The 14,029-nt window shown below is 42.5% G+C and overlaps 2 protein-coding genes across 6 annotated transcripts in view; one reads left to right on the top strand and one right to left on the bottom strand.

Annotated features, from left to right (window-relative positions):
* slc4a7 (solute carrier family 4 member 7) overlaps positions 1-12,267 on the top strand; it is a 56,357-nt gene extending 44,090 nt beyond the window's left edge. For 4 of the 5 annotated variants that reach the window (XM_067600294.1, XM_067600292.1, XM_067600298.1 and 1 more), the window contains 12 exons: positions 3,721-3,966; positions 4,949-5,054; positions 5,640-5,801; positions 5,894-6,007; positions 6,575-6,736; positions 6,831-7,082; positions 7,858-7,926; positions 8,487-8,660; positions 8,747-8,878; positions 9,334-9,425; positions 10,145-10,252; positions 11,458-12,267. In XM_067600294.1, coding sequence (XP_067456395.1) covers positions 3,721-3,966; positions 4,949-5,054; positions 5,640-5,801; positions 5,894-6,007; positions 6,575-6,736; positions 6,831-7,082; positions 7,858-7,926; positions 8,487-8,660; positions 8,747-8,878; positions 9,334-9,425; positions 10,145-10,252; positions 11,458-11,539 — 1,699 coding nt within the window. In that variant the 3' untranslated portion in view covers positions 11,540-12,267. The remainder of the gene's footprint in view (positions 1-3,720; positions 3,967-4,948; positions 5,055-5,639; positions 5,802-5,893; positions 6,008-6,574; positions 6,737-6,830; positions 7,083-7,857; positions 7,927-8,486; positions 8,661-8,746; positions 8,879-9,333; positions 9,426-10,144; positions 10,253-11,457) is intronic. The other variant, XM_067600293.1, reaches the window with a different exon arrangement.
* Positions 848-3,710, bottom strand: LOC137190634 (hepatitis A virus cellular receptor 1-like). The gene has a single exon (XM_067600157.1). It carries the CDS (start codon positions 1,774-1,776, stop codon positions 853-855), a length of 924 nt encoding a protein of 307 aa, XP_067456258.1. The 5' UTR covers positions 1,777-3,710; the 3' UTR covers positions 848-852.
* Positions 12,268-14,029: the final 1,762 nt, after the last annotated feature.

Here is a 14,029-nt window from a genome sequence, read left to right as displayed (position 1 = left end):
CAAAATTATAATCCACAGGAGTATCCAAAGACAAGAACTCTAAGTATTCCAATAGTCCAGATGAACAGTCATTGAACAGTAAGGCCGATCCCCTTCCTTCACCAGTCTAGATTACGACACTGGGAGGCACATTTTACCAGTAATGACCCAGTAAGACACTCACAGAGCTATCAGCAACTATTAAAACGCAGCTGATTTAATCATTTATAGAGCAAAATATATTCACAATTAGTCAACAGTTATCTTTTTTTTTTTTTTCTTTTAATACTTTTTATTGTCATTGTGTTTTCAGCTCTGGACTCAACAGCATGAGCAGACGCACAATATAACACCAAACAACACTGAACAAATACAACAATACGTTCTCTTCTCCAGTTTCTCTGTATTCTAACAGCATCATGTTTATGTAAATGATCCATTTTTCCAGCTCTCAGTTTCTATTTATAGATATTTTTTCTGGCTATAAGCAGAATTTCCATCTCTTCTCTGTTCTGCCTCCTCAGTGTTCACGAGAACAGCAGCTCCTATGAAGTCCCATAATGTCTCTGATAGTTGCATCTACATGATCCCAGAAAGACGTTAGTTTAGAGCCTCCAGGTGTTCAACTGTCTGCTTCTGATCTGCTGTGTGAAGAAGAAGAACTGAGTTAGATTCTTCCAACCAAACTCTCTCCATACTCCATACATGAGTTAGTAGCAGTTAGTAGCAGTACACACTGTGTCACACACGTTCCATACCGTTCTTCATCTGAATGTCAGTATTTAACTCTGATCCTCTTTTGTTCTGTATGTATAACGCTGAGTTTCCTCTGCTCTGTCAGACCTGCAGAAGGCTGAGCTGAGCTCTGTAGTGTTAATCTGCAGGAGGAAGAGTCCTACAGGCAGGTAGTAGGTCTGCAGTAGGTAGAGTCCGACAGGCAGGTAGTAGGTCTGCAGGAGGTAGAGTCCTACAGGCAGGTAGTAGGTCTGCAGTAGGTAGAGTCCTACAGGCAGGTAGTAGGTCTGCAGTAGGTAGAGTCCTACAGGCAGGTAGTAGGTCTGCAGTAGGCCGAGTCCTACAGGCAGGTAGTAGGTCTGCAGTAGGTAGAGTCCTACAGGCAGGTAGTAGGTCTGCAGTAGGTAGAGTCCTACAGGCAGGTAGTAGGTCTGCAGTAGGTAGAGTCCTACAGGTAGGTAGTAGGTCTGCAGTAGGAAGAGTCCGACAGGCAGGTAGTAGGTCTGCAGGAGGTAGAGTCCTACAGGCAGGTAGTAGGTCTGCAGTAGGTAGAGTCCTACAGGCAGGTAGTAGGTCTGCAGTAGGAAGAGTCCGACAGGCAGGTAGTAGGTCTGCAGGAGGCCGAGTCCTACAGGCAGGTAGTAGGTCTGCAGTAGGTAGAGTCCGACAGGCAGGTAGTAGGTCTGCAGGAGGTAGAGTCCGACAGGCAGGTAGTAGGTCTGCAGGAGGAAGAGTCCGACAGGCAGGTAGTAGGTCTGCAGTAGGCCGAGTCCTACAGGCAGGTAGTAGGTCTGCAGTAGGTAGAGTCCGACAGGCAGGTAGTAGGTCTGCAGGAGGAAGAGTCCGACAGGCAGGTAGTAGGTCTGCAGGAGGAAGAGTCCGACAGGCAGGTAGTAGGTCTGCAGGAGGCCGAGCTGCAGTGTAGTTTTGACTTTTGTGATCCAGCTGCATTTTGAGTTTCTTCACATGTGGCAGGTTTATGAAAGCACATAACACCAAAGAAGAAAATCTGGAGGCTTTACCTTGTAATAATGACTCATATAATATCATATAATATCTCATAATTAGATAACAGTGTTACAAAATATTCTGTGACCTCATTAGAAACTCCAGCTGTGTCGACACGGCAAACGTTTACTTTATTGCTGCTTTATTACATAACAGAACTTACAGTATAGTAATAACACAACATGGATAAAGTACAACAAATGTTACCTAAACAAAGGAGAGATTTCTCAAAAAGACGTTACAAATAACTTTTGGCTTCTCTGATTGTAATTTTAAACATAGATGAGCCGTTTAAATAATTTTAACTTTGTTGAGTAACTTTCTCTATAAATTCATCATGCTTACATTCTCACATTCAAACAAACAGCTGTCCTCACCTAAACATACATACAGCATCTCTCTGCTTCTGCTTTTCATGCAACAGATACTTTAACAATTTAAGCTCCTGTTTAAATTCTACATAAAGATCACACGCCGTCATATTTTTGAGTTCACTGATCTTTCAGCGTCTGTTCAACAGTTTCAACCTGCTGATGTCGTTAAAAGACGAACCTCAGTCATCCAGTATCTGCTGACCTGAAAGACCCGCAGTGACCTTATTTACCCATACAGACCCAAATTATGTAGGTTGAGCAAGTAGTGTTACATCATTTGACTGAGTTCAGTTCATCAGCCTCCCCCAGAAGCCAATAATAATTCTCTCGTAGCTGAGATGCTTTCACAAACGTTTTTGGTTCCGTAATATTCAAAATAGAGTTATGAATTTTGATAGCTGATGTATGACTTTGTCTACATGAAGCATCTTGTTCGAGCTGAACAGACAGAGAAAATTAGATCTAAGTCATAATTACAAGATAAAGCCTCCCTTTGGTGAATCCATATGGACTCAAAATGCAGCTTCAGTCTTTGTCACTGACATTCTCTAAATTTCATAACAGTATTTATATTTTCCAGCGTTTTGTTAACTGTTGGGACCTTTGACCTCTTTCCTCTCTGTGGTTTCAGACGTTCAGATTCTTCAGCAGGATTCAAATGTAAAGACACATAAACGATAAAATGAGTATCTTTTAAAATAATCTATAGATTAGTTTTATTCATATTGTGTCTGCTCAGATCATCAGTTCATCATTTGGTTTGAAACCAGAATCATCTGAACTGCAGTTTCAGTACAGTTCAGTAGGGAGAGTATTGATCATGTTAGGGTTCAGTTACTTAACATTCTGCTCTCTGATTGGTTACTTCAGTGGTCAGGACCTCATATCAGTAAACCGACTGGACTGTCTGAACATACTGTGAATGTTTAGGATTAATACAAACACCAGCAGGGATGTTCTGTGACTCTGTGGGAGTCATTTTAATGCCTTTAACCTGCCTGATCATTAAATTACATCATCATAAACTACAAATCCTGTAAACTTTATGTTCCTCATTGATTTATTTCCTTTCAGGCAGCCGCTGGTTTCAGTGTTTTTCTAACATACAATCAGTTAATCAATTAGATGAACAACATGAAATTAATTTGTAACCATTGTGATGATTGATTTAACTGACTGAGTCAATCAAATGAAATGCCAGTCTCTGGTGTCTGCTTCTCCAATATCAGGATCTGCTCCTTTTCTCTGTTTTATATGATTAAAAACTGAATATTTAAGGCTTTTGGACTTCTGGTCGACGTCTCTTTGGGCTCTGAAAAAGTTGTTGGTGCTGCTAAGAGCTGCATCACAGTCACCGTCTCTGTTGTCCAAAGGTTAGAAGAGCAAACATGGAAAAAGTATGACGTGAATTTAACCGTTTCTTTAATGAGAAATGTTTTCATTCAGCAGCTGATTGTTAAATCTCAGACTATTGTCTGATGAAGCAGGGAGAGATTTCTGCTTTATAAGATTTTTCTGGAAAAATGATTAAACCAACATCTGCCTGGAGGAAAGGAAGGATGACCAGCAGTACGGTCCCTAAAATATCTGTTTTACTGTTCCCATCATCTCCTGTTGTCCTCAGTGACTACGGCCTGTCCTACCTGTCCCTGCGGACCAGTATCGGCCTCTGGACGGCCTTCCTCTGCCTGCTGCTGGTCGCCACCGACGCCAGCTCGCTGGTCTGCTACATCACACGCTTCACCGAGGAGGCCTTCGCCGCCCTCATCTGCATCATCTTCATCTACGAGGCGTTGGAGAAGCTGGTCCACCTTGGGGAGTCCTTCCCCATCAACATGCAGAACCACCTGGACAACCTCACCTTCTACACGTAAGACCGCAACAGCAGGGAGGGACGCCGTACACATCAAGGTTGAATGATTCAAGGAAAATATGTAATTGCAATTTTTCTGACCAATATTTGGATTGGAGTTTAAACTGGGATTATTTTCTATGAATTAATCTCCAGAGCAGGAGTTCCTTAGTATTTATCAACCACATTCTTTACAAAAGTCAAAGAATGTGTCTGTATTTATGCAAATAGTCACCGTGGTTCAGGAGCTTCTTGATTTGTCATTTTAGTTTTTAAGATATGTTTCTACCAAGCACATTCACAGTTTTATTTCTATGTGAAAGAAAAAGAAGTTGTTGTGAAGGACGTCCAGAGTTCTCGTCCAAACCTGTGATTTAGAGAAACATTTTCAGCTAAACTCAGCTGGTTTTCTGAAGATAAAATGACTCATCTAGTTCACATTAGTGCCTGCACTTAACATTGTTACCCAGTAACTTCTTGATAATCTCACCAGTAGTCGAGTAAAAATGTAAAGTTTGTCCTGATTAAAATCTAAATGGTTCAATTAATCAATAACTGGACTGGTGTCTAATCAATGTTGAGTCTCAATCATCAGGTTCAGTAGAGCAGCGTTCATCATGGCAGCTGATCAAAGTCTTTTCACAAAAATGTTAAAAGTTTTAGTCAAATTTTATTTCTTTGATTTTATTATATTCAACAACAACTAAAGACATTTTATTGTAGTTTTTGTTGAGCATTTTTAATTATGTCCTGTAAACATTACGAAGTTACAGCTATCACCACCACCAGTTTACAGTTCAGTTTTTATTTGTTGATGAAAAATATAAAACATTTCGTCATAGTTCTCATTTTCAAAGGTTACTGTTTCTATAGTTTTTAATCTTATCATGAGAAAAGTTTGTCAACGAGTCCTTTTCGTTGTAGTTTTCATTGACGCTATTAGAAGAAGTTTTCTGTCTCTGGTGTTTTGGGGTTTTTTTAACCTGTTGTTCTGTTTCAGGTGTCAGTGTTCTCAACCAGCCAACGCCTCGGCCGAGACCCTGCAGATCTGGAACGAAAACGGCTACAGCGCAAACAACATCTCATGGGATCAGCTGGGTGTCAAGGTCTGATATAAACATAATAACACATCACATGTTCTGATGTTTTCTGAAAGAAACGGCAGCAAATCCAAGAAAAATATCTACAGATTTTTATCTCTTTTCTTAACAATAGTTATATTCATAAACAAGTAGACTGCTTGTTTTATAAGATGGGTTTAAGTATAATAACCGGTGGCTGTTGAGGTTAAAGAGAGATTAAGGGCACTTTGGAGAAGAATGAAACACACACAGTGGTGTCGAATAATTTAGAAAATAAAATGTGAAACAGCTGGTAGACAAGGCTTGTTTGAACATAAACTTTTAACCTTTCTTACTTTATATTTCCTTAATTGAACATTTATTCGGAAAGTCTCCCTTCAGACTGACATCAGGAGAAGTGAAATTATCTGCTGAGAGCTGAACTTGTTGTGTGAAAGCTTTATTGACTTTGTATTTGTAGAGAGAAGTTGGAGGTTTTCACATTTACTTCAATACAGTCGGAGTTTGATCACAGCAGCATCTGGTGGAAATTAGAGGAACTGCAGCTCTCACTGGAACAATCTCTCTCTCTCTCTCTCTCTCTCTCTCTCTCTCTCTCTCTCTCTGCAGGACTGTAAGACGTTACACGGTGAGTTTGTCGGCTCGGCCTGCAGCCATGAAGGTCCCTACACCCCCGACGTCCTCTTCTGGTCCATCATCCTCTTCTTCACCACCTTCTTCCTCTCCTCCTTCCTCAAACAGTTCAAAACCAAACGATACTTCCCCACCAAGGTCTGTTTATCTGCCCCCATCATTCACACACAAGATGTGAGCGGAGAGAAAACCTGGACGACATTTCAGTCATGAACGTTTTGTGTCTGCAGGTTCGATCGACCATCAGTGACTTTGCCGTCTTCCTGACCATCATGATCATGGTGCTGGTGGATTATCTGGTTGGAGTTCCCTCGCCCAAACTCCACGTACCCGACCGCTTCGAGGTAACACCTGACCCCCCCCCGTCTGTCTGTCTGTGTTTATTGCCGATCAAAACGTCTGTCAGGAGGGTTTGTTGTTTGTTCTTAAACACTCTTTCTGGAATAAACCGCTGTTGTGTTGTGAAAGAAACAAGTGATGGTAAAAATGTGTTTTCCTTTAAGAGATCCTGAAAGGAAGTTGTGGCTGATTGCTGTTAAAATGGACGTAAATACACCATTTGCAGCTCAGTAGAGGAGGAGCTATGAGAAAATGTCACAAGTTGAGCTGATAACAGCTGACGAGGAGCTCGGTGTAAATGAATACATAGACAGACTGAAACTCTGGAAGATACCGAGTTCAGCTAACTGAGGCTGCTGAAGCTGAACTCTGGAACGAGAGCTGTGGATTTTGTCCCTCATCTCTTACGGTGTTGTCTCGTTCAGGGTCAGTGTGGAGAGAAGGAACTGTTACAGCAAACAAGAACCTTTCACGTACATGATGGGACATCAGTGTTGTATAAAGACAGACTTGAAAAAACCTGAACATATCCTTTAATGTTGTAACGCTGCCGTCTCTCTCTGTCCGTTCAGCCCACATCCAACACTCGTGGGTGGCTGATCTCCCCGCTGGGACCGAACCCCTGGTGGACACTGCTGGCTGCCGCCGTCCCCGCCCTGCTCTGCACCATCCTCGTCTTCATGGACCAGCAGATCACCGCCGTCATCGTCAACAGGAAGGAGAACAAACTGAAGGTCAGGATGACGGACGGCTCACGCAGGACAGGTTTGTCTCTGACGGAGCAGCCAAATGATTAACCTCCCCTCCCTGTGGATGTTTCGGTTGTAGAAAGGCTGCGGCTATCACCTGGACCTCCTGGTGGTGGCGGTGATGCTGGGCGTGTGCTCCATCATGGGTCTGCCGTGGTTCGTGGCGGCGACCGTGCTCTCCATCTCCCACGTCAACAGTCTGAAGCTGGAGTCGGAGTGTGCAGCGCCCGGCGAGCAGCCAAAGTTCCTGGGCATCAGAGAGCAGAGAGTCACCGGCTTCATGATCTTCGTCCTGATGGGCTGCTCCGTCTTCATGACCTCCGTCCTCAAGGTGAACAACCGCCGTCCTCATGGAGACAGATACCACCTGAGTTTTGATGTTTGGGGGTATTCAGTCGGTGCAATCTGCAACCTCACCACTAGATGTCGCTAAATCCTGCACGCTGCTCCTTTTGAGGTGTTTGGGGTGGTGAATGCATTAATTCGTGGTTTCTTGGCTGTTGATTGTTGTTACTAGGGGATACTAGGAGTTTTCCAAGGTATTAAAATGTGCTGGGTGGTTTGATAAGGTGTTTGGGAATTTATTAATTAATTTATTTATTGCTTTATGTAACAAGGACAGAACACATTAATAAACTCTGAGAGTTAGTTTTCATGTGCAGTCCCTGGACAGATGTTTCAAAGTCACCCTACAAAAATATACAAGATCTAAAATGAGAAAGTTATTAATAAAAAGAGACTATAATATTATTGAGTGTCTGATAGTTTAGCATAATGTCCTGTATGATATTTACTAATTAAAAGATGCAACACAGACACATAATGCAGTTACATGGTTGCTTCAAGTGTTTATTAGATGGTTGTTGTCGTTAGAAGTGATGTGCAGAACTTTTTATTTATTTATGTATGAAAAGCAATTTTAATTTACTTGAAACCATTTTACAGACTGATCAATCAATTATGAAGTGATCTAATAATGATGATGCTTACTGCTGGTGATGATGGTTATTTTATATTTATCAAAAACATGTTCTTACGTCTGTAGAAGAGTGTAAAGATATTTCTGTCTCACTTTGTGATTTTTAATGTTTCCTTCTGGTTTTCAGTTCATTCCAATGCCGGTCCTGTACGGAGTCTTCCTCTACATGGGAGTGTCCTCGCTCAGAGGCATTCAGGTCTGTTTTAGTGTCTCTGCTGCTCCAGTCTGTGTTAAAATGTCTCAGTGTCTCTGCCTGTCCAGTCTCTTTTAAAATGTCTCAGTGTCTCTGCTGCTCCAATCTCTTAAAATGTCTCAGTGTCTCTGCTGCTCCAATCTCTTAAAATGTCTCAGTGTCTCTGCTGCTCCAGTCTGTGTTAAAATGTCTCAGTGTCTCTGCTGCTCCAATCTCTGTTAAAATGTCTCAGTGTCTCTGCTGCTCCAGTCTGTGTTAAAATGTCTCAGTGTCTCTGCTGCTCCAATCTCTTAAAATGTCTCAGTGTCTCTGCTGCTCCAGTCTGTGTTAAAATGTCTCAGTGTCTCTGCTGCTCCAGTCTCTGTTAAAATGTCTCAGTGTCTCTGCTGCTCCAGTCTGTGTTAAAATGTCTGTGTCTCTGCTGCTCCAGTCTCTGTTAAAATGTCTCAGTGTCTCTGCTGCTCCAGTCTCTGTTAAAATGTCTCAGTGTCTCTGCTGCTCCAGTCTCTGTTAAAATGTCTCAGTGTCTCTGACGTCTCGTCCATCTGTCCGTCCCTCTGCAGCTGTTTGACCGTATTAAACTGTTCGGCATGCCGGCCAAACACCAGCCGGACCTGATCTACCTGCGTTACGTCCCGCTGTGGAAGGTCCACATCTTCACTGTGGTGCAGCTGACCTGCCTCATCGTCCTCTGGGTCATCAAGGCCTCGGCCGCCGCCGTCATCTTCCCCATGATGGTGAGACGAACCGAGAGACGACATGTTTTATTTTGTTATTAATTATTTAACATAATAACCTGTCTCCTCCTCGCTGTGCTCTGCAGGTTCTGGCCCTGGTGTTCGTCCGGAAGCTTCTGGACTTCTGCTTCACCAAGAGAGAGCTGAGCTGGCTGGACGACCTGATACCAGAGAGCAAGAAGAAGAAGGAGGACGACAAGAAGAAGAAGGAGAAGGAGGTGAGCCGCAAAACTGGACTCATTAAAAAAATTTAAAAAAAAACACAAAAAAAAACAGACTCTGTGCTGCAGTTTCCTCACCAACACTGTGTGTGTGTGTGTGCGTGTATGTGTGCGTGTATGTGTGTGTGTGTGTGTGTGCGTGTGTGTGTGCGTGTGTGTGTGTGTGTGTGTGTGTGTGTGTGTGTGCGTGTATGTGTGCGTGTATGTGTGTGTGTGTGCGTGTGTGTGTGTGTGTGTGCGTGTGTGTGCGTGTGTGTGTGTGTGTGTGTGTGTGTGTGCGTGTATGTGTGCGTGTATGTGTGTGTGTGTGCGTGTGTGTGTGCGTGTGTGTGTGTGTGTGTGTGTGTGTGTGTGTGCGTGCGTGTGTGTGTGCGTGTGTGTGTGTGTGTGTGTGTGTGTGTGTGTGTGTGTGCGTGTGTGCGTGCGTGTGTGTGTGCGTGTGTGTGTTCCAGGATGCTCAGCGGATGCTGGAGGAGGTTGATGGCAATCCGCCGTACGACAGCAGCAACCTCCTCAAGATCCCGATTAAAAACCTGAAAGGACGGTGAGTCGACAACAGAACACACGTCCAGCCTGCAGCGGTGGGCAAATAGCAGCTGATGGACCAAACCTGACAAATATCTGTCCCCCAAACGAAAGTGAAGCGTTCCCCTTTTACAGTTAATATCAAATCATCATGAGTCTAAAATCTACAACAGATGATAATCTGCTGCTCGTCTAAATAAATCCTCGTAACATCTTATAAACTTACCTGATGAGTAACTCGACATAACATAACTTGGCCTCTCTGAACAGCACTTTGCTTCAACCATAATATTTTTTTCTTTCCTTTCTTAGTTTATTTAACAGGAACTACAGAGATAAACATTGTTATACACTGATAAGCAACAGATGTGATGTAAGGTGTTTAGCTGAAGCTAATATGCATAAATCAGTTAATCACTTACTATCACTTACACAAATATGAAGGAATAAAAACAGATTTATTCTCAAATGAATAAAAATGAAAACTGCTCACTGACCCTGATGTAAAGTAAAGCTTCAGTACTATCAGCTGATCATACAGGGCTCGAGTCCCATGATAACCATCAACACACCTACAGCCTTACGACAAACAGTCCAACACTGTCATATGTTTTCTACTGTTATACATTTGTTTTACTATAACTATTCTACTACTACTGCTAATAATAATAAAAATAACTGTAATAATAATAATAATAGCAGAGAGTAATGTGTTTGTGTGTGTGTGTTTTTGTGCAGCAGTGACCCATCGGAGGTGAACATCTCAGACGAAATGGCCAAAAGTGGCGTCTGGAAATCAGTTTCCATGAACTCTGACGGCTGCAAAGCTCTGAAATACAGCAACAGGTAAACAGACTGTATCTACTCTCAACAGGTGACTGTCAGCAGAAAGCAGGAGTGAGATTAACTGGACTGGGACACTTGTTGCTAGGGGGTTGCTAAGGGGTTATTAGGTGTTAACAAAGAGATTATTGTTGCTCATGTGTTTATAAGTAGTCGCTAGTATGTTATGGGTGGTTTCTACAACATTTAAAGGTGGTTACTAGGATGTTAATAGACAGTTGCCAGGTGATTAATGGTTACTACGGTGTTGTCGGGGGTTGTTAAGGTGTTTGGGGGTGGTTGTGAATGTGTTACTAATTGGTTGCTAGAGTGTTATTCTCTTTTACTGAGTTTTTCTACTTTTACCACAGTGTCTCTCCTGCTGTTCTGTTGTTGTTGTTGTTGTAACTGCAATTTGTTTATTTATGTGAAGCATCTTTGAGCGCCTATTAAAAGTGTTGTGTAAATAAAATGTATTATTATTATTATGGTTTTATGTGTTTAGAGCTGAAAGATTAATCTGCAACTATTTTGTTAATCAATTCATTTCATTTTCTGAGCTCCTCAAATGTAAAGATTTGCTGCTTTTCTCTGTTTTATATCTTTGGGGTTTTAAACTGTTTGAAGTCATCATCCTGGGCAGCAGGAAATTATAACAGACATGTTTCAATGTTATCTGACATTTTAGAGACTAATGATTAATGGAGAAAATAATCAGCAGATTAGTTGATAATAAAAATAACTGTTAGTCGCAGCCCTACTGTAGTTGTTCTTGTGTTTGGTGGTGTTGGGAAATACATTAATGTGCGGTTGCTAGGATATTGAAGGTAGTTGCTAGGGGGTAACCAGGTGGTTGCTAGGGTATAAATGGGTATCAGATGGTTTGTGATGGCGTGGGGTGGTTGCTAGGGTTTTGGAACATGGTTGCTAGGGTTTTGGAACTTGGTTGCTAGGGTTTTGGAACTTGGTTGCTAGGGTTTTGGAACTTGGTTGCTAGGGTTTTGGAACTTGGTTGCTAGGCTTTTTGGAACTTGGTTGCTAGGGTGTTTTGGTGGTTGGTTAGAAAGTGGAGTGTGATGGTTGTGTAAAATATATTTTAATTGGTTTTACACAATTTGACAGACTCCAGAATTCCATACATGGTCTCAGCACAGTTGAATTTAGATGATGCTTATTGATGATGATGATGATGATGATGATGATGATGATGATGGTGTTGTGTCTTCCAGCCAGGAGAGGCTCCCGAGCGTTCAGATAAATGTGGAGAGCGAAGACGAGCGGAGAGTCGTGGACGCCGAGACATCGCTATGATCCACCGCTGCTCCTCGCCACCAGGCGGCGCTGTCCGGAGGACGAGGAGGGCGGAGCTGCCGCCTTCCGTCTTCTCTGAACTGAGGTGAAAGGTCGCAGGAGGACCAATCAGGCATCACCTCGCCGTGCCGTACTTCTCACCCTGCGTTTTCTCGGGACGAAGGTGAACGATTTATTTTCTCATCGTTTTATGGTGAAACACGGAGACTCCGCCACCAGGAGCAAACATGGCCGCCACTTTTGGAAACAGCGTCCTCAGGTTTCTTTGGTTGGTTTTTACTCAGGCTGCCGCGCTGTGATTGGCTGTTGAAACACAGACTCAGCCAAACGCCTGATTTTCCAGACTGATGATCTGAAAAACACCCAAAGTTTTTATTTTATCATTTTAAATTTCTGTTTCTGCTTTCATGAAGCAGACGAGGCTCTTCACCTCCAACAGGTCCAACGCAGGACGGAGTTTTTATTTAATCCATCATGCTGATTTAAGTTGTGTACATGTCTGTGTGTATATTTGTATATGTATGTATGTGTGTGTGTGTGTGTGTGGGTGTGTGTGTGTGTGTGTGTGTGTGTGTGTGTGTGTGTGTGTGTGTGTGTGTGTGTGTGTGTGTGCGGGTGGATGGTTGTACCTCACCTTGTTGCCTGCAGCGGTCAAGAGAATGATGTCAGAGCCGCTGTTGTCATAGTTTCTTCTTAAAGTTTCAATAAAATCAGTTTGGTGATGATCACATGGAGTCTGTCAGATCTGACTCGTTAATGAACAACAGAGTTTAGATTGTTGGAGTGAAAACATTCTGTCATACAAGTGTTACAGCTCAAAGAAATGTGGAAATAGTTTTAAGAAAACACCTTGATTCAAATGTTATATAGCAAATAGTCAAGCAAGTTTTCACATGTGCTGGTCAATGATTTTAATCCCATCCAGAGGGAAAGGGGGGGGGGGGGGGGGGGGGGCAGAATGACAACAATCATAACAATAAGTAGCAGCAGTAAGGGAAGGATGCCATCAGGACTGTGAAGGACCACGAAGGCTCGGCCCAGAACCCAGGGGTTCCTGTGAGATGAGAAAGCACAAAAAACTTAAAAGTTGGTAACATGCATTGATGTTACATGAATGCATACAGATGGAGAGGAGGAGGAGGAGAGAGGAGCTCAGTGCATCATGGGAAGTCCCCCAGCAGTCTAGGCCTATAGCAGCATAACTAAGGGCTGATCCAAGGCGAGCCTGGTCGGCCCTAACTATAAGCTTTATCAAAAAGGAAAGTTTTAAGCCTACTCTTAAACATAGAGAGGGTGTCTGCACCCCGGACTGAATCTGGAAGATGGTTCCACAGGAGAGGAGCCTGATAGCTGAAGGCTCTGCCTCCCATTCTACTTTTAAAGACTGTAGGGACCACCAGTAAGCTGCATACTGGGAGCGCAGTGTTCTAGTGGGATAATAAGGTACTATGAGCTCTTCAAGATATGAGTACCATGTACTCATATCAAGTACTATGTACATACGTATCCTCTGTCCCACAATAGAAGTCCATCAAAATGTCCTGTTAATAAAGGGAGAGGAAACTACTTGATCAGTGTCACAATTAAACAAAGAAATTAGACAAATTAAATAAAATCAACTGTGTGTATATAATAAAAGACTAATTGTGTATAATAATCGGGAAATTATCCTCCTTGTTGGCCACACAAGAGAGGTCGATTTGAATTATGATTATTATTCATCTAATTATGATTTGTGAGGTTATAGTTCTTTTAAGGTTAAGTGACTGAGATGCAAGCACAAGAAAACACAAATACGTCCACTTTAGTGACATACACATTTATTACTAATACTACAGCTACAAGTACTAAACACTACAACATTTTATAGACACGAGGGAAACTGGTACACAAGGCTGTGGCTAGTGAATGATGCAGAGTTATGATACACGTGTTGAAACGTATATATTCAACATTTCTGTGGCTTGCAGAAACGTTCAATGCCAACGTTTTCTTCTGGCAATTGGTTTGAAATATGTACACTTTTGCATATGCATGTTCGAATGCACAAATGTTCACAGATGTCAGTGTGTATCTTACAGCATCTAGCCAAGTCTCTTGTCCAGGCTACACTACTCTATTCTCCACTCTGTCCCCTGGCCATAGAAAGGACTGAATTATAGGCACCCTGACCCCAACACCATAACTCTAGGACCCTGCCTATTACTCCCTATCAGTGCTCAGGATGTTGTGGATGGTTTCTACAGGTTGCTACAGACGCCGATCTTTGGAGGATCACTTAGCTATCTGCACTGAGAACTCACTAAAACTGTAAAAATGTACTGAGTACCAAGATCTGAGGAAGGGATGGAGAAAAGGAAGGGCTGAGTTTTGCTTTCGTGTAATTAACCCAAAGCACTTAGTGTGTGAATGTGATACATCACCTGAAAGGACTCAATCCATGCTGCCTTTTACTATGAAAGCACACTGAACTCCAACTCATAAACTTTA

The sequence above is a fragment of the Thunnus thynnus genome, chromosome 10 (genome assembly GCF_963924715.1).
Source record: "Thunnus thynnus chromosome 10, fThuThy2.1, whole genome shotgun sequence".
Taxonomy (NCBI): Eukaryota; Metazoa; Chordata; class Actinopteri; order Scombriformes; family Scombridae; genus Thunnus; species Thunnus thynnus.
Note: the sequence above shows the minus strand (reverse complement) of the source record. Positions and strands in the feature narration are given on the sequence as shown.

Coding starts and splice junctions, on each gene's coding strand:
- LOC137190634 (XM_067600157.1), bottom strand. CDS start 1,776: ATGAGATATTATATGATATTATATGAGTCATTATTACAAGGTAAAGCC.